A 24562-nucleotide genomic window follows, 5' to 3' on the forward strand; every position below is an offset into this window, starting at 1 on the left:
GACTGTGTGTGAGATGAAGGCTCAGAGGTGTGACAGCCCGTTTATGACTACTATAATCCCATGTGCAAATTGGACAAATTCATAAACAGTATTTACTTCTGGCTGATTTCTGCTGATTTGCCCAAGAGAGTTCTTTTTTTGTAAATTCAATATTTCTATCATGACATTATAGGAAACAGTTTATGTCACACATTTTCAGAATTTAATTCAAAAACCAAATCAGAAGATGTTGATTGGACACCAGGCCAATCAATCAAAAGCCAATCGAATCTGATCAAACCGCAACAAAAAACAAACTTATGGAAAAAAATATGGGCACAACCAATTCTTTGTTTTACAAATATTACTGTGTAGAGCTAAGACACTTACAAAGATAAATCATTTTAAAGCAAATACAGTCTATTTAGATATTATTTGTGTCTATTGTTTCCTCAATATTTGTTTACAGTATGCATGTTATCTTTTGTAAGTGATAGTGGGTTAGAAAAGGAAGGGAGGTTTCAAATGAATGATGTCCCCTGTAACATATTTGCATATTGCAGAGGCACGGACCCTCAGACCTGAAAATTGGTTCAATTGCCGGTGGATATGTTGGTGGCTTACATCAGAGGCTGGGGCGGGATTTAGACAAAGAACTGCAGTTAATGATAAGTACAATGATAACTCGAGAGTGGTTCTGGGAGAGTAAACATTTTGCTCGCAATTTGATCTGGCTGTCTAAGTAATTAAAACGACGTGAGCACAACTCTAGCCATAGTTGTTATGAGGGATATCTGTGAGGCCTGAGAAAAACAGCAGTGACATCATGCCGGGCTCCTCCTGGGCTCCAGTCAGTGGAAAAGCAAACAGGTTCTTAGAGGGCCGAACAAGTTAAACCAACTCTGATCCAGCACGAGCCTCAGCAATGACCTTGAACAGAGCTCATTTGAGTTGCAAAGGGGGATATTTGAAGTTCAGTGTGATGGACATTTGCGTTCTCACATAAATCCCCTTTGGATCATGTCAAGGTAATTAAGGGTTACATTGCATGTGTAAAAATGGGTTGTCTGTCTATTAGGTCCATCTTATATTCATTCGCCAGTGAAATAAAAAAAATCTCAATGGCTAATGTGTCAGCAAACCAAAGTTCCAGTGACTTCAGGACTAAGACGGCCCAACACATCAGGTATATTAATACTCAATCAGGGTAAAGCATAGAGTTCCCATTGTTTTATATCACCTGCATACCGACATATAGTGATGAAAAAACCCTAAATTCAGAAATCCTAAATGAAGTTATTATACCATCATTCAAATAATGACTTTGGCTGAGTTTGCATATCGTCTTTTCAGAGTGCCAGCGTTTTCTTTTCATTTCTTTTAAATTCCCAATGAGCACGCAGCCGAGAGAGAAGCGTCATTTCTCAGAGCGCTTATGGTGCTTTTCCACTGCAGGGCCTCGCTCGGCTTAGTATGGCTAGGCCTCGCTAGGCCTTGGTAGGCCAGGCTCACTTTATGCTTCGTTCCCATTACCGTTTAGTAGCTGGGGCAGTAACTATAGTAACGCAGTGTAGGCGGAGCCGTGACGTCATCTTCAATGCGAACCACAAAACCAACATCAGCCGTTACCCGTTAGCCCTCACAGCTCTTCATATCTGTTCAGACAATAGACACAAGTGAAACAAGTACAAACCCCAGACTGCCTGTGTCATGGAGAATACAGTCGCTGGTTTATTTATATCTGTAGGCCGTTGTTGTGAATGTGGACGGTCAGAGCATATACTGCGTTAGCTTAGCCGATCTCCATTCAGAAAACACGCATTTGAAAAGGTGTTTCTCTGCCGTCTGTCTGCAGACTTGTCAAAGCATTAACTCATGGTTTGTACTAACCGGTATCAGTGTGTTGTTACTTCGGCATCATTTTGAACGTGTATTACAATTACATCACGGTCGAGCCAGAAAACTGTGAAAAAGTACCCCGTAGCCGGAACTACGCCGAGTGGAAACGCAACCAAAAATGGGCCGGGCACGCTTAAACCGCGCTGTAGTGGAAATGCGCCATAATTAGACCGCTCAGCATGCAGCCACTCGGAAGGCTTCAAGCTGAATACCTCTGAACTTTACAGAGATGGATTTTTTGATGAAGCGAACTGCTTGCGCTTTTCTGCCAGAAAAAAAACAAAACATTTAAAATACACACAGTCACCATACCTGCCAGGCTTGTTGATGTACTTGTGCAGTCTGGCTTTAACTTCATCATAGGTAAGGAAAGCCATGTAGCCGGGGTGCGTCACTGCCAGGAAGTTCCAGTTTCTCAGAATTGATCCCCATGGCTGAAAAACACAATCCAAATGTTGATTTACCTAAAATAATAATATCAACTGTACATTTATTATCCATGCTTAAAGCACAAGCCATTACCAGTCGTGGAAATGGGCCTGTATAAGAGATACATATTAATTTTATAGTATGTTGACACTGAAACTGAATTATTTGGCTGCCGTCAAATGATTACAAATATTAACTGAATAAGAGAGGATTCAGAGTCTGAGGTTCATTATATCTAGCAAGATAAGCATTTCGGGAGCAGCTTATAGCCAGTAGTGTTTGGATCAATATGACTAGTCTAGGTTTCCTGCAGAACAAATTAAACAGAGGTCAAAAAGAGAACTAGATAACATTAAAGTATGTTTACTTGACTGCTTAGCAGGAAAGACTAAATAGAACTCTAACGGCCCGTCCACACGGCGGCGTGCGTTGAAGCTTCAACGCTTCTGCCCATTCACTTTGAATGGGGTGACGTCACACTTTGCCGAACTGCATTGTGGGAGCGTTGCTTCACTTTGCTCGCGTTGCTCGCTGCAAAAGTTGAGCAATGTTCAACTTTTGAAGCTTCGGCGGCAGCGTCAGCCAATCAAATCATATGCCAGTACAAGCTCTAGCCAATCAAACCGCTGCTTGTGTGTCCGGGGCGGGAGATTCATGTGATTGGTTGTTGGTCGAGTTTCAGACACGCCCGCCGGCAAGCTTCAACGCACGCCGCTGTGTGGACGCTGCGTAAGAGAACTCGACATCTGACTACAATCTGCACAGCCAAGCAAAAACAACCAAGCCTCTGCATTTCCTCACCTGCCAGCTCGAATGTTTTTTTTCTGAATGACAATAACTAAGTTGTCTGAATCCAAAGATTCTGCATTAATATGTAGATATTAAAAAAAGAATATTGCTATTGACAGATAAGCTGTTCACATCAGATGCCTTCCTTAAGAGCATAAAGCTGTGGGTCATTGTGTTGGGAGGACTTCAGGGAAAGTGGCCAGTTGACCCAAAGGTAGCCAACACTTTCTCCACCATCCTGCCTGTTAGCTGAAACTCCCCAGGGACAAGGATGGGCTTTCCCTCACTTAGTAGAGGAAATAAAAGCTCATGGGTAGTGGAGCTGTCTCCGGGCCTGACCACTCTGTTGTTGATTTGAGCCGTAAACTGGATAATGGCCCAAAGAGGAAGGAGATCACATGTGCATGGAAGCAGCAGCAATGTAATGACCTACAGCTCGTGAACACATTATGCACACACCACTGAAAAAGCATAGAAACAGCTGTAGTTTTACAACACAAGACCTTTCCCAACGCGAAGATGTCTCCTGAGAGGATTGCAGTACATAATCATGATGAATTGTCAGAAAGTTTCCTACTTTCTTCACCCAGTCATTCTCACTGTCATGCTGGCCCTCTGATCCCAGACCTGCCTCCCATCAGGACTCCTCAGCAGCCAATCATAAGGCTGACATCCATATGGATTCCAATTGGATAAAAGACTACATCTGACTAAACTAACCAAAACTATCCACTGTCAGATACTTCTGCTGTCTTCAAACTCAAGCAGTATTTGGAGTAGATCCTACAAAGTTTGCGCTTAAGTGGACAGTCAGATATTTTCACAATATATCTAGTCCAAGCAGATTTGCAGTAGCACGGTCGCCGCGCTGCAGTCCATGCACCATGAGTGCAAATGTTCCCGAGAAAATGTTAAGGTCTTAAAGAAGTCGAAGCCACATTAAATATGTTTGCCCTAGCTTTGACCTGACGTTAATCAGAGTCTGGCTGGGGGACTGAGATGTTACAGTTTTCTACAGAACCAGTGGTACAAAAAAACTTCACACTCAGCACTGCACTTTCTCGGGTCGGCAAAATAATTGAAACTTAGATCCATCCATCCATCCATCCATCCATCCATCCATCCGTCTTCTCCCGCTTATCCGTGGTCAGGTCGCGGGGTAGCAGTTCCAGCAGAGAGCCCCAAACTTTCTTTTCCCTGGTGACATCAACCAGCTCTGACTGGGGGATCCCAAGGCGCTCCCAGGCCAGCGAAGAGATATAATCCCTCCACCTGGTCCTAGGTCTACCCCTTGGTCTCTTCCCAGCTGGACGTGCCTGGAACGCCTCCCTAGGGAGGCGCCCAGGTGGCATCCTAACTAGGTGCCCGAACCACCTCAACTGGCTCCTTTCGACGCGAAGGAGGAGCGGCTCAACTCCGAGTCCCTCCCGGATGACCGAACTTCTCACCTTATCCCTAAGGGAGACACCAGCCACCCTGCGGAGAAAACCCATCTCGGCCGCTTGTATCCGCGATCTCATTCTTTCGGTCATGACCCATCCTTCATGACCATAGGTGAGGGTAGGAACGAACATGGCCCGGTAGACAGAGAGCTTTGCCTTCTGGCTCAGCTCCCTTTTCGTCACAACGGTGCGGTAAAGCGACTGCAGTACCGCTCCCGCTGCTCCGATTCTCCGGCCCATCTCACGCTCCATTGTTCCCTCACTCGAGAACAAGACCCTGAGATACTTGAACTCCTTCACTTGGGGTTCACTTGAAACTTAGATACACACACATAAAGGCACATCATTATAATATGATACGATCTGATAGGCTTTGCATCTTTTTCTTATGTTAAAACTGCAAGTGGATTGGAACACATGTAATGAAGACACCAACATTTTTAAGCATTGTGTTTCCAGGTTTTCTGTTCCTCCTATTATCATAAAACATTAAAAACAAATTGTAAAGTCAAACATTACAATTAAGAGCCACATTTCTATCGGTAATTTGACAGCATATGTCTGGCATGTTAGAAGTGTGCAAAACAAAACAACAAACTAGAGGAACCGCATGCAAATGCCCAAACCTTTTATGATCTGAAAACAGTATAGTAGAAAACATATCTCTGTAGGATCCTTAGTTTAGTATGACCAACCTGGAAGAGGCGTGTGAAAATGTCAAACTCAAAGACAGAGATGTAGTCGTTGCAGGTGAGGTCGATGGTGGATTTGAGGGCCATGGCCTCCAGACCCGAGCTGATGGGATGCACTTCATGGAGGCACTGACGGAAGACCTTCCAAGGCACTATTGTCCTACAAAAAAAGCATCAAATCATCATCATAAATCATACCTTGTTAAAGTCAATCTATACCTTGTTAAAGTCAATATTTTGGTCCATTATGACATTATGGTCAAAATGTAGTATTACTGTTACTGGGGAAATAGTAACAGGCTGGACGTGTTATGCTAGACTTTGGTATTGCTACTTGTGTGACGATAATCAAGCTAGCACTTGGGGAAGTAAAACAGAAAATATATTTGATACATTAAATATTAATAATATTAAAGATGAACAATATTTTTACCAAAAATGATCAGTTTCCATTAAGAATAAGCATAACAGGGTGGACTTAAATGGACTCTACTTATATAGCGCTTTCTCAGGTCTTTAGGAACCATCAACGCACTACATACTACGAGTCATTCACCCGTTCACACCTCATTCATGCAGAGCAGTGCCAAATGCTCTAGGGTTGGCCATCGGGGGTAACTCCGGGTTCAGTATCTTGCCCAAGGACACATCCACAAGTTGACTGCAGGTACGGGAGGAATGGCCCTTTTGCCAAATGTTCAATTACCAAATGGAGAATATGGTGACTGAAGAGCAGCCTCAATTATCAAACATGCTACTTTGTGACATAGTTAAAAGTTATTGCAGCAACAATTTAACACTCAAATGCCTGATTCTGTGCGGGAACACAGAGAAAAATAACTAGGAAAAGACATTGGCAGAGAGATGAATTTATCTGTAGCCATAAATGTGGCTTTGCAGCAAATACAGAAAGGTGTGTTTGCATTAAAGGGGAGACCTCTACAGAAGCCGACAAGAGACGTCTCGCTAGTCACAATCTGTGTTTGAGTGCAAAGCTTTTTAATATAGCTATCATTCAAGAACACTCCAGTGTGGACACTTGTCATATCTATGACGTCATGACAGTGGAGTTGGTCTTCACCTAACAACTGAAGCAATTGAGGCATTCGGTACTGACCATTTGCAATTCATGGAAATCAACAGTACATAGTGTAATGAAACTTTTGGAGCAAGGACTCGGAACACAAGTAGAACTCTGGAGAGCTCCAACTGATGGCAGGCACACACTGAAGATTAGTGGAATAAAGTGGAAGATTAGAGCAATAAAGTGATAAAGCTCCTGCCCAACCTACTCTGAGTTTCTCTTGCTCACTCCTCAATATTTAACTATTCCTAAGAGAATAATCAACACTCTATAACCAGTCAAAGCAGCTCTGCTCCAAGCAGGAAGGGATGTGCAGGGCCTCTACCTGATGAGATGGACTCTGGTGTCCTTACTGCTCTCTGACACTGTGTGTCTGCTTGGTCCTGTTATTATCTGAAGGAGATATCGTTTTGATCAACTATCATGGTCATACCAAAACACGGCTGTGAGGAAAGAATGTTAAAGCTATAAGGCTGTTTGCCAACAGGAGACAGGGGAGGAGAGGAGAGGCAATGGTTATAATAATAATAATAATAATAATAATAACAAAAATGGGTTTAATTTATAATGCGCTTCATATCTGAGTTCAGATCCCGAAGTGCTACAGGCATTTAGCATGGAACAAAAATAAACAGTACACAACACGGTAGAATGAATAAAAAGCAGTAAAAAACAAACAATACAAAATAAATAAATAAAAGGGTAGTAATAAATAAGATAAAAGGTCAAGGGAAAGGCTCTATTGAACAGATAGCCTCCACGGTCTGTCGGTTAGGACTAGAACTGAAACTCTAGGGCCATAAAGAAAGCTCTATATCACATAGGATAGTGCATTGACCTACAGTACACCCCTACACCCCAGATAACAGTCAGGGGCACTATATAGCAGCTAATAAAGATAACTCCGTTATTGTAAGCACACTTATGTACTTATGTTTGTGTGTGCGTGTGTCATTATCTTAAGAAACAGCTTGTGTTTGAAGTCCCAGTGGTATGGAAGTGGTAATATCCTGGAAATAAAAAAAGAGAAACGTCTCCACTCAGAGCTTCTCATTGTCTATCTAAATGAAATATTGATTTACCAATAAAGGCTGCAAAGGAGACGCCTGGATGAGTTGAAGCTTACCTTTCTCCAAAGAAATTCCTCCAGAAGTCCGCAGCATCAGCTTTGGTGATCCGGAACGTGTCCCCCTGGAACTGTCCTCCAGGGAAGATGGCTTTTATTTCAGCCAGCATGTGGCTGAAGATCAGAGACAGCTTGGTCAGGTTCCTCCTGCAGAAGAGCAGGCCACAAGAGAGAAATAGTTATATCTAACACATTGCACATTTTGTTAAGTGCAGATTTACCGAAAATGTAAAACCGAAATATACTTGGGCGGCCGTTAATATACCTGGGCGGCCCGTCCAAGTAGTCTATGTGTGGGAAAGCCTGGATATACAACACCTTACAAAGGCCTTTGCTGTTACTTATTTTCCAGGCTTTGAGACATGTTGTAATATTGATACAGTTTATTTATATTTGCTTATGTAAATCATTCCTCTAAGTTGATGTATTGTATATTGGGATAGTGTCAGAGAATGTACGACCCTTTTATGTTTTTGTTTTTTTGTATTCGTCTGTGACCACGACGCCATCTGCGATCGATTAACTTGTGGACAATGATCCCTCGCTCTAAGCCTCCTGTACCCAGTCCCGGACTGGCCATCGGGAGGACCGGGGGGTTTCCCGATGGCCTGGCCTGTTAAGTGGCCTGCCTCACACAGGGTGACTGGCTGTCCACATGATGTGGCCTGCCGACATGGCCACTGTCATACAGATCATAAATCAAAGCCCTTGATTGGTCTCTGTGTGTCATTCAAGCTCGGGATAAGCTCAGCTCAGGTGAGGTAAAGGACTCTGAGCGTTTAGATAGTTAACTTAGTCTAAGTTCTCAGTGGGTCTCCAACGGTTTGGTCACCATTTATGTAAACACATATTTCCATTTGAGGGGGGAGTGATTAGTCAAATATGCATGAATAAAAAAAGTTAATGTTAACTAGGTGAAAAAAGGTAAGATACACTTTTAAAACTTGTTGAGAGCTAAAACTAGTCTTTGCTGCTGCCTCAAAGAGGAGCAGGGGGAGAGGGGGGAGAGGAGGGAGAGGAGCAGGGGGGAGAGGAGTGAGAGGAGCAGGGGGAAGAGGAGGGAGACAGGAGAGGCTGGTTCAGGAGCACAGACACACTCACAACTATTTTTCATATTGGATATGGTATGTTATTGGTTATGGCAATGTTCTTGTGATTTTTCTGATTATTTAAATGTATACAGTTCTGTTTCATATGGGTGTTCCCATAGATCTAGTCTCTTTATTGCCCCCTCAAAATGCACCAGATTGATGCATTTAACTCCAAAATGTAAAAACAAATCTTACCGGGGGAGCATTCCCCCGGACCCCCTAGAGGATTTGATGTCCACCCCCACTTAGAATCACATTGATAGGTTCCTAAATACATTTACCATTTTTTTCTAAATAGTAACCCGTAAGTCCATATGTTTATTTGTAGGTAGTAGATTTAAACTAGAGGGCTATCACTATGAGCCCTGCCTGTACCTGTTCGCTCTGCCATGGCCTGGTCGTCATGGTCACGGCCATGGTCACGGCCATGGTCTGCTAACAAGCGACCAACATAAAGGTTCATGTTAATTCATTAACCTTACATTACATTATTCATGTAATGTTGTTGCACGTCACCTCAACCCGCTACCACCACCCCCCCCAAGTATATTTCAGATCTGTGGGAAACACTGATATCACATCGGTCACATGCAACATGACCACATGGAAAACTGTCTTGTGGTGACTGTTATATCCCTAAAATGTGTAGTAAATGAAACATGATCTCATAACATTATTACTACTCTACATGTTCTTTATGTCTCTTGGTTTATATCTGCTGCAATGTATGGAATTCCTCCAGGGTTCTTATATTCCAGGGGAGATTTTATATAATATTAAGCATCTCCTGGCGCCACACAAACTGCAGTTAATATATTGGCCGATAGGCGATGACTGCAGAAAGGAGCAATTTCCATAGACCTCCATGTTAAGATGCCCAACTTTACAGCGGAAAAAACGTCTACCCCTGGAAGCAATAAATATTATTATGGATATAGTTATATTCCACCTTCATGATTATGAATCTGTGAGTGAATTGTTTTCTAACAATCCCTTTTATTTATATTAGGTCTTAAAGTTGTTGCATAATTAGGGCGTGGTCACTTTGATGGACAGGTACGTGCCTCACTATCAGCTAACAGCAACTTGTCCACTCTGCTAGGCTACAACGTTAGCTAGTTGTAGTTACTGTACTTAACCCTTTAGCCGTGTTCGTGGTGATTGTGCCTTTTAGGGAATATTATTACAAATACCAGACAATTAAAATGTTTGGAGAGCACCGATCGATCGGTAGAGAGTGAGTATCGGCCGATCTCGATCGATCGGAGCATCCCTAGTAAAAAGCACGACCAATCATTTTAGCCGGCCTGGCTAAAGTAACTGGATGGCCTACCTGCCTGTCAGCCTTCCATCTGTGCACAAACTTATCTCGTGCCCTCATTGGTCATGTGCGCGTTCGTGTGTGTTGGAGGAGGGGCTCTGTGAGGAAGTGGCAGATTTTTTCCGGTTGTGTATTTTCAAATTCTAGAGCACTCGAGCTCATTTCTCCAAAAAGCCTCTTTGATTTAATAATCGGAGCTGAAACCTCTCTGCCATCTAATATAACACACACTTCCTTATTTATCTTTGAATAATAATACCGTAAAAATAAAGACGACTATACTACGGTCCTGAGATTAGCGCCTGCAGGCAGGCTCCATGGACCTGTCAGCTCCGGAAAGCGCAAAATGTGTATATGAAGCGCTACGTCATGAACGCAAGAAATCTACCCTCGTGGGGGCGCGCTCATGTGATTGGCTTAGAATGAAGGAGACATCTGATTGGCTATAGATAGAACAAATTACAAGTACGAATCGGCTGACCGTCAGGAGAGTCTCAAAAAACCCACACACGAATGCACAGCGATCCGTGCACAGCGATCCGTGCACAGAGAGCGGTTTGTGTTTGCAGGTGCAGAGGTTTTAAACGGAAAACAAATATGTGTAGATCAAAAATACATATGTACAACTTTTTTCTGTATTTGGATTTTGGACATTTGTGTGCATTGAAAAACACAAGTGTGAATCCTTTTTGAGGATCATGAAATACAAGTGTGAATCCTTCTGTGTGCAGTGTGTATTATGAGACTGTTCTGAGCCCATAGATAATTGACTATCCCAGTGATACAGTAACATGCCATTTTTTAAATGCTATGATAAAGCATACAATAAAAGCAAGTGCTGCAGCTGAGGCTGCTTTACACAGATAACCAAAATTGAATGTACCATTTACTTTCTGCTAAATATGCCCCTGCTCTCTAATCTCCCTCTGACTCTCCTCTCTTCTTCTTTTCCATCTCCACCTCCCACTCTCTATTTAATCTGAGTCACTCAGGGTCATGTCTAACACATCTCCATCATAGTGGGAGGATGGAACAAAAGAACACATGCCACAAACCCAAATCTGTGTATTATGTTGTAGCGTGCAAATTACTGTGGTTTCCTTCCTGTAACCCTGGTGAAACCACTCACCTAGGATCATCATCAACATCCGCCTTCCCCCCCGCACTCTCAATGCTCCCCGGCCGCTGTACAATAGCTGCCCACTGCTCCTACTACTAGGATGGGTCAAATGTAGAGGCCACATGTCACTGCTAGGGGTGTAACGGTTCACAAACATTTCGGTTCGGTACGTACCTCGGTTTTTAGGTCACGGTTCGGTTCGGTACGTTTTCGGTACAGCAGAAAAAATTATCACAAAACATATATATATATTTTTATTATTATTAAACTGTGAATAATGTATTCACTCAAATAAATACAAAATATAATAAAATAAACATTAAGGTGCAGCATTTCGATGAACTGAAATAATCTGTATTTGAACTTTACTGTACTAGTACCTAAGCAGCCAGTTTGACATTATGACTTGCTTGTCATTGTATTTTCATGTTTCTTTAAAGAAAGATGAACTTGTCCACATTGTTTGACGAAAGGGCAGATCTGCTGGCATTAGCAATGTCTCCTGCTGTGGAGAACACACCCTCTCGCTAGGGACAGAGGTAGTAGCAGATACAGCCAGGTAGTGCTTTGCTAACATGGCAACATAAGGATATTTGCCGTTTGTAATAGCTTTGGCTCGGTCTGAAGTTTTTGCGAGTGGTGGAGGCTTTACATGCCAGTGGGAGTTGGGTTTGCACTTCAGTCTTTTGGTACCGGTGATATTCACGTTCGGGTGATGCCTTTTCAAATGAGTGTGCAAGCTTGATGTATTGCCAGCCGCGTAACCAATTGTAGTTGAACAATGCCGACAAACAGCTTTGGTTCGGTCCACCTGTCTTTGTCCGTCATCCTTGTACGTAACTGCGAAACCAAAATGTTCCCAAACCGGAGACTTCAATGATGCTGGAGGATTTTCGAGCTCAACTTTATCTGCGTTCGCCATTTAGACAGTTCCTCAAATTACTGACTATATTTGAACGCATCCCTCTGACCAGCTCTCATAGTTTGCCTCTCGTCCAATGAAATGACTTGGTCGCTCTATGACGCGTTGAACCCAATGTGAGCAAATTACTCTGAATGCTGCGACGCAGCACCTGAGATTACTTCAAAAAAGTTGTTCACGTTCTCAATTTTTTACGTTTAACGTTATATTCGTTCGGGCCCGTACCGAATAATTTCGGTACGGGTACGTGTACCGTTACACCCCTAGTCACTGCGTGTGCTGTGTGCTCGGCATGTGTGACCATTAAAGAGGGTTTCATCCGTCAGATTCTATCACCATCACCATCAGAATAAACAGATCTATAGCCTAATATTTCAAACTACTTTCAGAGCGTCTATTTAACTCCCTTGTAACTCTTGTGCCCTTTACTACGAGGGGCTCCCGCTCTATAAAGTCAAGTCTGTTTGCTTTCGGCTCCATCAGGTCTGTTCAGACTGCACCTTGGTCCGTTGAATTAAATTAAGAACTAGTGTAGTAAATTCATCTGTAATATTTGAGTGGTTTTCCATTGTGAGGTCAAATGAGGTCAAGTCAGTGACCCACATAGCATGAATATTGTCAGAAAGTGAAAAAGGGAAGAATAAAAACCGACGGAGATAAAAAAAGTTCTCTTACCTGTCCTGTGATTGATCCTCATACATCCTCTCCTTTCCCTCTTTAAAAAGCCGGATGGCCCGTTTAGATTTCCTCATAAGGCTATCAATGTAGACTTTGAAGAACTCATTCTCACTGAGCTGTGTGAGTCTCTGGTTCTCTTCATATTTCCCCAGAGTGAGCCGCAGGTGCTGGTAGGCATCAGGTAAGATATCCAGGATGTACGGTGGACTGTTTTTCAGCTGGAGTCTGGGATTTTGGCAGAGGCGGACCTGTGGTAAAAAATAAACATGAATTACTGCTTGTTTTATGTTCTTACATGCTTTGTTTAACACATGACACATTTGAGAGGGCACTGCCACCAAGGTGCATCACATTGATTGAATCTTATTAACTGAACAAACTCTTACTCTGCTCAAAGGGAAACTCTAAAATGTAACTATGGTAAAATATGTAAAGAGTAAGCTATTACTAGGGATGCTCCGATCGATCGGTCACCGATCGAGATCGGCCGATACTCACTCTCAACGGATCGATCGGTGCTCTCTAAACATGCCGATCGCGAGAGCCGATCGCATGACGTAAAATACATGACACTTTTCTATGTGCGCGGCAAGACAAGCTCGCCAAAATGGCTTCACCGGTCAGGCATTATTTTAAGGGTGTCCGAAGAAGACAGTAAAATAGCGGAAAGCAACGTGTGTGAAGCAGAAATCCTGCAGCTCCGCCCGCCGGACCGGTGAGCGGAGCGAAACACACAAGAGTTAGACCTAACACACTTAGCTATTGTATCTACCTCTGGAACAAGCTAAACTACTTATACATATATTTATTCTTCACTGTCGGGTCACTCATTACTAGATCAGTGAGCTGCATGAGAGAGAGAGAGAGAGAGAGAGAGAGAGAGAGAGAGAGAGAGCTTCCGCTCATCTCTCCCGTGTTATTCTCCATAGTGAATGTAAACTTGAATAATGTACATCATTTGAATGTAATAATTAAGTTGATTGTTGTTTGTGGAAGCTCCAGTGAATGAGCCCCATTAACTGAGTTTTAACATCAATTTAAATAGAAGATTTAAAGTGATGTTTAAATCTTTCATTTAGGCCCCGCCCACTCGATCGGATCGGCGATCGGTATCGGCCGATACTGATTCCGGCGATCGGCCCCAAAATTTGCGATCGGAGCATCCCTAGCTATTATGGAAATGATTGACTGGGACTTACTTTAGAGTCAGTTGTATTTACATTCAGTATGACTTGTTATGATTCAATGTGAAAGAGTATACTGCTCAATCAATAATGATCACTTCACCACCTCTCTTGACATCTAGGCGCTTGAGAGAGAGTCAGAGGCAGAACACAGGGACAGTGGAGAGAGGTCCGTTGCTGAGGTGAGTGATGAAAGGGAAATGACAGTTTAGAGTGTTAAGGAAATCAGTGGGGATATTGGACAGGAAGCATTTCAGTCAAGGGGCATCATGTGACCAATATAGACAGAAGAGCAACATTTAAGTCAATGATACCATTCCTAGGTGAACTTAACATCGTATGGAGTCAGATCAGTCTCAATATTAATAAATGCTCACAGAAGGATTCACAAATGTATTTTGCGATTTATATATAAACGACCTTCCACAACAATATCTCTCAATGCACTCACACATATTTATTGTTGTATATAAATGTAAAAAAATGGGCATTTAAACTGCTTTTCTTGTGAACCTCTGCATTTGTGTTTTGTTTTTTTGAGAATTCCCTGACGGAAATGACAAATGCATATTTTTTTTAACAGGAAACTATGGAAATTATAACTAATTGTGGTTTTCTTTTACATTACTTAAAACAAAAAACATTTATATGTCAGAAACATGCCTATATTTGTGAAACTTTTTTTATCTGTGGATTTTTTTACATTTATATGCAACAATAAATATTTTGTGTGCTTTGAAAAATATTTTTGTGGAGAGTCATTTATATATAAATCCCGAAATACATTTGTGAATCCTTGTGTGCATTTATTAATATTGAGACTGATCTGACTCCATACATCCTAGCTGTAAATCCACAATGCTAGTCAAAAGCTCCTGCAGCAGAAACCTATCTGTTAGTGCTATAGCCACATTTAAGGAAGAGATTCCACCAATACTTAACTCGTTAGCATGTCTGCATGTAGGGGAGGAAACTTATACAAAATGTACACCACCCCAAATTGATCATGTTGTTGATAGTGCTACAGATGCGCAGCGAATACAATTAGACTCTGTTGCTCCTTTGAACAAGAAGAAAATAAAACAACATAGATTAGCTCCATGGCATAATGCCGAAACCCGCAAAATAAAGCAAAAGTCTAGACAACTTGAAAGGATATGGCGTTCCACTAAACTTGAAGAATCTCGTTTAATTTGGCATATTACTCTCAATGAATATAAGAAAGCACTGCGTAAAGCGAGAGCAGCCTACTACTCTTCATTAATAGATGAGAATAAGAATAATGCAAGATTTTTTTTCAGCACTGTAGCCAGGCTGACAGAGAGCCACAGCTCCACTGAGCCTTCTATTCCCATAGCACTCAGTAGCAATGATTTTATGTGCTTTTTTAACGATAAAATGGTTACTCTTAGAAACAAAATTAATGACCTCTTGCCTTTGACCAGTATAGTGTTATCAACAGCTCCCGGAAACGTAAGTTCTAGTATTACACTAGATAGTAAACTAGAATGCTTTTCAGCCATTAACCTTGAACAATTACATTCAATGATTCTCTCTTCTAAACCATCAACGTGCATGTTAGACCCAATTCCAACTAAGCTGTTGAAGGAAGTTTTTCCATTAATTAGCACTTCTTTATTAAATATGATGAATATGTCTTTATTATCAGGCTATGTTCCACAATCATTCAAAGTAGCAGTGATAAAACCGCTTCTTAAAAAGCACAACCTCGATCCAGAGGTTTTAGCCAACTATAGACCTATTTCTAATCTTCCGTTCCTCTCAAAAATTCTTGAGAAAGCGGTCGCAAAACAGTTGTGTGATTACTTAAAAAACAATGATTTATTTGAAGATTTTCAGTCTGGCTTTAGAACACATCATAGCACAGAGACAGCTCTGGTTAAAGTCACAAATGACATTCTAATAGCCTCAGACAAGGGACTTGTCTCTATTCTTGTTTTGCTCGATCTCAGTGCTGCATTTGATACTTTCGACCAGAGGTGGGACCAAGTCATTGTTTTGCAAGTCCAAGTCAAGTCTCAAGTCTTTGCGCTCAAGTCCAAGTCAAGTCTCAAGTCAGGTTGGGCAAGTTCAAGTCAAGTCCAAGTCCTAAACTTTGACAAAACGAGTCATAAACAAGTCATTATGTGTTTTTCACCAAATGTAATGACATCGATCAACAGAATAATACTTAATAATCAAATTGCTCTTTATTAGTCACATTCATAATTTAATAATCAATTTTCTCTCTGCTGGTAAAGTAACGTGTTTTTTTCTATTTTAAGAGGGATCAGTAAGGTTAGGCTACCGTGACGGTTTGATTCAGAAGGAGTTTAATGTATAAGATCCCTGATGTTGAGGAAACCAGAATGTTTATCACTGTGTACAACATGTTGTAAGGGACCCACAATCTGTCTTTATGCCAGGGATAATGTGCAGCCAGGCGGTCTCTATGGGGAAGAGAACACCTGCATCTAGATCCCTCTGCAGGTGGTGCTCTAACTATATTTTGATGCTAATACTTTTCTACTTTTACTTGTAACATTTTGAATGCAGGACTTTTTATTGTAACCAAGTATTCCTACACTCTGGTACTTTTGTACTCAAGTACAAGATCTGAAATTCTCCCACCTCTGGCAGTAAATCCTGAGTGGTTACCAAAATAAAGGTAACCAAAAAAGGTTATTTTCATTTTACAAATCCTGCACTCAGCTTTGCTTTCTCCAACATCACTGAAATGCAGCCAGATGCTGCTTATTTTTTCGGTTTTTGCTCATTTCTTGACTTTTTCCGACGCACTTGCATTTAAATCCGTCTCCCCGTCGCTCTGTGCAGCTGGCCTGTACCACTACACCTGCTGTGCCCCCCACCCTTCTTTCACATAATGGTATGATCCTAGTGTGTCCTCGCATATGATTGGCCGCATGGTGGCCCAGCTAAATAAAGTCCCACCCCTGCCTGCAAGGATTCTCAGCAAGAGTAGGAGCGGATGAAGATTCTGCTCTCCCCGACGGAAGTCTTTTCTTCTAACGGCAGCTCGCGATCGGCGTGTTGGAGACCTCTGAATTAAATGATCAAGTCACCTCAAGTCAGAAGGCTTAAGTCCAAGTCAAGTCCCGAGTCATTGGTGTTCAAGTCCAAGTCGAGTCGCAAGTGTTTTGTGATTTTGTCAAGTCGAGTCTCAAGTAATCAAATTGGTGACTCGAGTCTGATTCGAGTCCAAGTCATGTGACTCGAGTCCACACCTCTGCTTTCGACCATGATATCCTATTGCAAAGTCTAGAGCACTTAGTTGGCATACAGGGAACTGCTTTAGGCTGGTTTAGGTCCTATCCATCTGAACGCTCTCAGTTTGTACGTGTTAACGATGAATATTCCACGCAAACCAAAGTTAGCCATGGAGTGCCACAGGGCTCAGTGTTCTGACCTATTTTGTTCACATTATATATGCTTCCAGCGTTTCCCCTAGGATGGAGTCATAGCAGCGGTGCTAAGGCACGTGGGCCCAGTGTAATGTGAGCGCGGAGCGCATGGAATGTTTTAGTGTGTGCGCGTGCAAAGTGCGCCCCGCCAATTTGTTTCTATGTGTCAGCACAAGAAAGGCTCTTGAGGCCTAGTACCAGGGCCAGTTCTAGCCAATTTGCTGCCCTAGGTGAGATTTTATATGTAAAGAATAAATGAAAAATCTCTACAAAAGGCAAATACACTACAAAAACAGAAACTTGTTGACATAGGTAATATACGTCAAAATGGCTTCAAATGTATTCAGTATTGTATGAGCTTGTTTTAATTGGGGGGTGGCCATCACATCCTCTAGGGGGATATGCCCCCCCCCCCGGGAAGATTTTTTTGAACATTTTAAAGTAAGATGGTTCAATCTGGTGCACTTTGAGCACACAATTACTAGAGACCTGATCTAGGGGTACAACTCTAAAACACCCATATGAAAAAGATCGGTTTACATTTTAATAATCAAATAAGTATGTGAACATAACCAATAACCCATAGCCAATAACAAATAAATGTCACTTATTTTATTTTTGTTGTTCATTCATATCTTATTTTACCTAGTTAACATTTATTTATTTATGCATATCTTTGTATCTCTCCAACTTTAAACGATATGTTTGGATTACTGTCCTATAGTATACATTGGAATGATTTCAAACCTGTTTTTATTTATCCTAATAATTATAAAGGAGTGCCTTGGAAATATGTGTTTACATAAATTGTGAGCAAACCGTTTGAGACCCACTGAGATAACTTAGACTAAAATGAACTATCTAAACACTCAGAGTCCTTTAGCTCACTGAGCCTCTCAGTCGGACAGGAGAGCTCTTCTCCACCCTGGTTGTAGAAACATCTACTTCTTATATCCGTTAGTGCAGCTAGCACCAGATTCTAATAACAGCGCCGGTACCGGTGCGCCCTCTCTCTCTCCCTCGCTCGCTCGCTCGCACTTTGGCTGTGAGCTGCAGGCCAACATCCCCCACTTTCATCACTTACAGCGCCCATCGTACAGGGAAAATGGAAAGTGTAACCGGGATGAAAAGGGTGTTACATTTACTTAATTATGAATGTTGTTACATCAAGGCGGAAAATTAGGATGAGCCCCAACGGTCAAAACATTTGTTTTCCCTCCCAGAGCTACCAGCGCAGCGCCCCCCAGATCTGGTGTCCTATACCAAAAGTCGGCCCTGCCTAGTACATACAGTGGCAATGTCTCAATATTTTGCAAAAATACACTTTTATTGAACATACAGTAACACAAATACTACAAATCCACATAACAAACAATCACAAATGAAAAAGGGTCGCCACTTATTATTATTTTAATAAAAAAGTAAAAAATATATATATATTTGGGTAACCTGGCTGGCGCCCCCTAGCAGCGGCGCGCATATTTCAGCAGCGGCGCTGCACCGCCACTATTTGTATATAGGGGAAACACTGCAGCTTCCGTTAGGCAATATTATAAGGAATCATTCTGTAAACTTTCATTGTTATGCGGATGCTCAACTATATTTATCAATCAAGCCTGATGAAATTAATCATCTAAATACAATTCAAGACTGCCTCAAGGACTTAAAAACGTGGATGACCTTAAACTTTTTGATGTTAAACACGACCAAAACTGAAGTTATTGTACTTGGCCCGAAGAATCTACGAAACAAACTATCTAAAGATATACTAACTATGGATGGCATTAATTTGGCCTCCAGTGAGACTGTAAGGAATCTTGGTGTTATATTTGATCAGGATTTATCCTTTAACGCCCACATAAAATCAATCTCAAGGACCGCCTACTTCCATCTACGTAACATTGCAAAAATCAGGCATATCTTGCCTCAAAACGATGCAGAGAAACTAGTCCATGCATTTGTTACTTCTAGGCTGGATTATTGTAACTCTTTATTATCACACTCTCGCACTTCCATATCTCTCTGAACTCCTTCACACGTACACTCCCTCTCGTACTCTCCGATCCTCCTCTGCCTTCCAACTCACTGTACCTTCTGCCCGCCTGACCACCATGGGGTCAAGAGCCTTCAGCCACTCTGCCCCCCGTCTCTGGAACTCTCTCCCACAAGACATCCGCAATATGGACTCACTCCCAACCTTCAAATCCAGCCTGAAAACACACCTTTTTAAACTGACATATTCCATTTCTTAATCTCTGCTAAACTGATTGTTGTTTTAAAAATTGTAAGTCTTGTATTACTGTGTGCTCTTCTTTAATTATGCTCTGTAAGGTGTCCTTGAGAGTTTTGAAAGGCGCCCATAAATAAAATGCATTATTATTATTATTATTATCAGGGTGTACCAAGAAGTCAGTCAAGTCGCTTCAGCTGATTCAAAATGCTGCAGCTCGTGTACTAACCAGAGTTAGGAAAAGGGACCACATTACTCCTGTTCTGGCTGCCTTACACTGGCTCCCTATAGAACACAGGATAGAATTTAAAGTTCTTCTTCTCGCCTACAAAGCCCTTAATGGGCAGGCGCCATCTTACCTTAAAGAACTCATTATACCCTACTGTCCTACTAGGGCATTGCGTTCCAAGAATGCAGGGTTGTTGGTTGTTCCTAGAATCTCTAAAAGTACAATGGGAGCCAGAGCCTTTTCTTATCAAGCTCCACATTTGTGGAATCAGCTTCCAGTTTGTGTTCGGGCGGCAGACACCCTATCCGTTTTTAAGAGTGCGCTTAAGACCTTCCTTTTTGATATAGCTTATAGTGATAACATAAAATAATCTAATAAGAGTGCATTGACGTAGATACGTTGTGCCTCTTCACCTATACATTTTAGTTCTTACTCTTTCACTTAAATCCTAACAACTTAGATCTTATATTTAAAACTTTATCCAAAACCTTTCCCCTCTCTGACCTCTCGAGGTTTATTAGAGGGTAACAGGTCGCAGAGAACGCCTGGCCCGGGAGTGTGGAACGTAGCCACAGACCTACTCCTTACCTCTAACCAATTCAGGTTCCAGTGAGGACCTTTCTCCCTGTGTGCCTCTCCACCTCTGTTTCCTACTTGCTACCCTTTTCCCTCAACCTATCCCAAGGGAGTGCATGCATGTAGACACGTTAGTTTAGCTGCTATAGGCTTGGACTGTTGGGGGGGGCACCTTACTCCGTCTTTCTGGCTGTTTGTACCTGTGTACTCTCATGTTCCGATTAACCCAGCTTCCCCCAAATCTCTTTTTTGTGTCCATATATACGCCGGGATCCTGAGTCGAGGCTGATCCTGTTGCTGTGGTCATGTGTCCTGGATCCTCTATCCTGAGCACTGGATCTGAGTCCTGGACTTCGAGTCGTGGCTGAACCTGTCTCTGCGGTCCTGCCAGACTCTCACCATACTACTTCCCTGATGGCTCCCACAAGATTGCTGACATCCTCGTGGATTAATCTTCCTATTATACACACATGCATTTCCAAACATCTGGACTACCTATGTTGCAAATGTATTATCTTTTCGATTTACACACAGCATCTATTGCACGTCTGTCCGTCCTGGGAGAGGGATCCCTCCTCTGTGGCTCTCCCTGAGGTTTCTCCCATGTTCCCTTTAAACTGGGTTTTCTCTGGAAGTTTTTCCTTGTACGATGTGAGGGTCTAAGGACAGAGGGTCTAAGGACAGAGGGTCTGAGGACAGAGGGTCTAAGGACAGAGGGTGTCGTATTGTCATACTGATATTCTGAACACACTGTGAAGACCACTGAGACAAATGTAACATTTGTGATATTGGGCTATATAAATAAACATTGATTGATTGATTGATTGATTGAATGCACCCTCAAATCATTGTAATTTATTTACACACAATGGCAGAGTGTAGTCAAGTGCTTTGAAACACAGCCCGGCGTCAACATATGATACACAATGCAAATATTATGTTTTAGAACATGAACTCAAGGTTTAGTATCCAGAATACCGGAAATCAATTTTTGTTTTCGTTAAAAATGTCCCCCCCACATTCAGGATGCTTCCTACGCCCATGGTACCATGTAGTATGTATGCTTTTTTTTTTAATGTGTGTAGAACTGCAAGACAGGGTCCGGAACAGATTTCCTTACAAGGACAATAAAGTATACCATAATGTATCGTATTACTTTTAGTCCAGCAGGAAGGGCCCTCAGAGTTTGAGATACCCCTACCCGAGGTAGAACAAATGACAACAATGATTTTTCTTATCTTTAGGGTTTCCCATTAATGAAATTGATTGTTGTCACATTTGATTTTGGGGGAAAAAACGTTTTTTTGGTTGTTCTTTAGAACTACCCCAATCCCTGAAAAGGAGCCAGACTAGAGCAGGCCGAATGGGAAAGGTGACGGAGAAGCCCATCACTTGAGAATGACCTCTCTTATCCTCTTTAGATTTGCTGAGGTATGAACCAGGTGGCTGTCCTACATCACCAGATAATCAGACAATTATTTCAACTAACAAAATACTGAGTTATATTCCTGTAAACTTAGCTTTAGTTTAGACGGAAATTGTACTTTTTGGTGATAGGAACATAGGACTCAATCACTTTTCTCTCATTTATCAGAAAAACAGAAATCCCTAAAAAATATGCCATTACTGAATTGTCTACGGTGCTGTTGAACACTAACCAGTAGGTGCTATTGAACACTAACCAGTAGGTGCTGTTGAACACTAACCAGTAGGTGCTGTTGAACACTAACCAGTAGGTGCTGTTGAACACTAACCAGTAGGTGCTGTTGAACACTAACCAGTAGGTGCTGTTGAACACTAACCAGTAGGTGCTGTTGAACACTAACCAGTAGGTGCTATTGAACACTAACCAGTAGGTGCTGTTGAACACTAACCAGTAGGTGCTGTTGAACACTAACCAGTAGGTGCTGTTGAACACTAACCAGTAGGTGCTGTTGAACACTAACCAGTAGGTGCTGTTGGAACCAGTAGGTGTATGGAAATATCTGGTAGTTCTATTGCAAATGAGATTTCTTTAGACATAGGCCTACCTCTTCTCTGAGACAGTCACATTCTGAATAGGAGTGGCACAATAGCTGATAAGTTAAGAATGCTCACTCTGATGGTCATTATATCTGGAGAGGGAAATACCAGGTGGCTGAACTACATCACCAAATAGTCAGAATAAGAGTAACCCAATACAATCAAGTGTATTAGTTCTAAATTGCAAGCCTCTAAAACATAGGTGTAAATAGTACAGGTTTTATTGAAACTGGAACCTTAATTCAAAGTACAGTATACAAATCATCAAATAATTCTGTGAGAGGTCAAGTATAGAGATACTAGAATATAATGTTGAATGTCAGGTTCCTCAGAAACGTTCGGGGACACATGTTGACATTCTGCGCAGCAGGTGCAGAGCTCCTGCAGGGAAGGCCAACAGAGAGGCACTTTCCACTCTCTCCACACTTTGCATCTTTGCAATGCAAGTGAGTACTGTCTCTCACTTCTGTAGGTGCTGGGGGGTTTGTAAATAGCACTGGTTGAATGGCCCCCTCTCCGACAATCCACCCCCTGCCCACAGGACTCCAGAACAAGGGTTTGGGTTCGGGCACCATATCGCTGTCTGAAACATTGCTCTGTACATGTTGTTGAAATGCATCCTCTGTTGGCGGCAGATCTTCAGAGGCTGCATCCTGAGGACTCTCAGACCACCTGAGGACTCCACAGACCACCTGAGGACTCCACAGACCACCTGAGGACTCCACAGACCACATGAGGACTCCACAGACCACCTGAGGACTCCACAGACCACTGACGCCTTTAAGACAGGCCTAAAAACACATTTTAGGCAACAGTGCAGATCTGTAAAGAGGACCCAGCTCTGAAGAATAACAGAGTGTTATAACCTAAAGCCAAACAAATATCCCAAACTACAGGGAGTACTTGAGTAGTGGAAACAAGACTGCACTCTGCATGTTTGTGAGCAACTACATTGTCACTGCTGGCCCACAGAGACTACACTCAGGGTTTGACGAAGGGGAGGAGGTGAAGAGCATCTGCAGAGCAGGGGTCAGCAGTTTGACGGATGGAGCTCCATGCCACGCATCTTGCAGAGTCATATTCCCCCATCATCGTGAGGTCTGATGACACAGGTGTGGAAGTACTGCTCATATATTATGCAAGCAAATACATGTTTGGTTCATCTCTAGTGTACATGCTGCAGGCCATGGAATGAGAGAGAGATATGTCCCCATCAACACCACATGTGAGAACATTGGAAACCACATGTCTAACTGTCTCCCAGCATGTCGTGCACTCACTGGCTGTGGCACAACAAGTCGTTTACAGAATAGGAAAGACAACAGCATTCACCAAACTCAAGACCCATCTCAGCGACCTCAAAGGCCCATTTTGGACTCTCTGCCAGCTTGGAGGAGACTTTGCCAGTCGCAAGAGAATGTGCGCTTCTGCTATATGGAAAAAAGGACATTGGACTGATGTGCACAAACTTGGATGAACTGAGGTTCATAACTGCATCAACAACGGATGCAGCCTCTGAAGATCTGCCGCCAACAGAGGATGCATTTCAACAACATGTACAGAGCAATGTTTCAGACAGCGATATGGTGCCCGAACCCAAACCCTTGTTCTGGAGTCCTGTGGGCAGGGGGTGGATTGTCGGAGAGGGGGCCATTCAACCAGTGCTATTTACAAACCCCCCAGCACCTACAGAAGTGAGAGACAGTACTCACTTGCATTGCAAAGATGCAAAGTGTGGAGAGAGTGGAAAGTGCCTCTCTGTTGGCCTTCCCTGCAGGAGCTCTGCACCTGCTGCGCAGAATGTCAACATGTGTCCCCGAACGTTTCTGAGGAACCTGACATTCAACATTATATTCTAGTATCTCTATACTTGACCTCTCACAGAATTATTTGATGATTTGTATACTGTACTTTGAATTAAGGTTCCAGTTTCAATAAAACCTGTACTATTTACACCTATGTTTTAGAGGCTTGCAATTTAGAACTAATACACTTGATTGTATTGGGTTACTCTTATTCTGACTATTTGGTGATGTAGTTCAGCCACCTGGTATTTCCCTCTCCAGATATAATGACCATCAGAGTGAGCATTCTTAACTTATCAGCTATTGTGCCACTCCTATTCAGAATGTGACTGTCTCAGAGAAGAGGTAGGCCTATGTCTAAAGAAATCTCATTTGCAATAGAACTACCAGATATTTCCATACACCTACTGGTTAGTGTTCAACAGCACCTACTGGTTAGTGTTCAACAGCACCTACTGGTTAGTGTTCAATAGCACCTACTGGTTAGTGTTCAACAGCACCTACTGGTTAGTGTTCAATAGC

The 24562-nt window shown here is 42.3% G+C and overlaps 1 protein-coding gene across 2 annotated transcripts in view; it reads right to left on the reverse strand.

The window, feature by feature from the left end:
* The window catches only part of cblb (Cbl proto-oncogene B, E3 ubiquitin protein ligase), a 50887-nt gene that overhangs the window by 24243 nt on the left and 2082 nt on the right, over nt 1-24562 (reverse strand). Inside the window, exons 3-6 of one of the 2 annotated variants that reach the window (XM_034098673.1) lie at nt 12570-12820; nt 7441-7587; nt 5234-5390; nt 2191-2312 (exon numbers count right to left, since the gene is read on the reverse strand). In XM_034098673.1, coding sequence (XP_033954564.1) covers nt 2191-2312; nt 5234-5390; nt 7441-7587; nt 12570-12820 — 677 coding nt within the window. Of the gene's footprint in view, nt 1-2190; nt 2313-5233; nt 5391-5796; nt 6829-7440; nt 7588-12569; nt 12821-24562 lie in introns of those variants that run through there. The other variant, XM_034098674.2, reaches the window with a different exon arrangement.

This window comes from Pseudochaenichthys georgianus, chromosome 14 (assembly GCF_902827115.2).
Source record: "Pseudochaenichthys georgianus chromosome 14, fPseGeo1.2, whole genome shotgun sequence".
Classification (NCBI taxonomy): Eukaryota; Metazoa; Chordata; class Actinopteri; order Perciformes; family Channichthyidae; genus Pseudochaenichthys; species Pseudochaenichthys georgianus.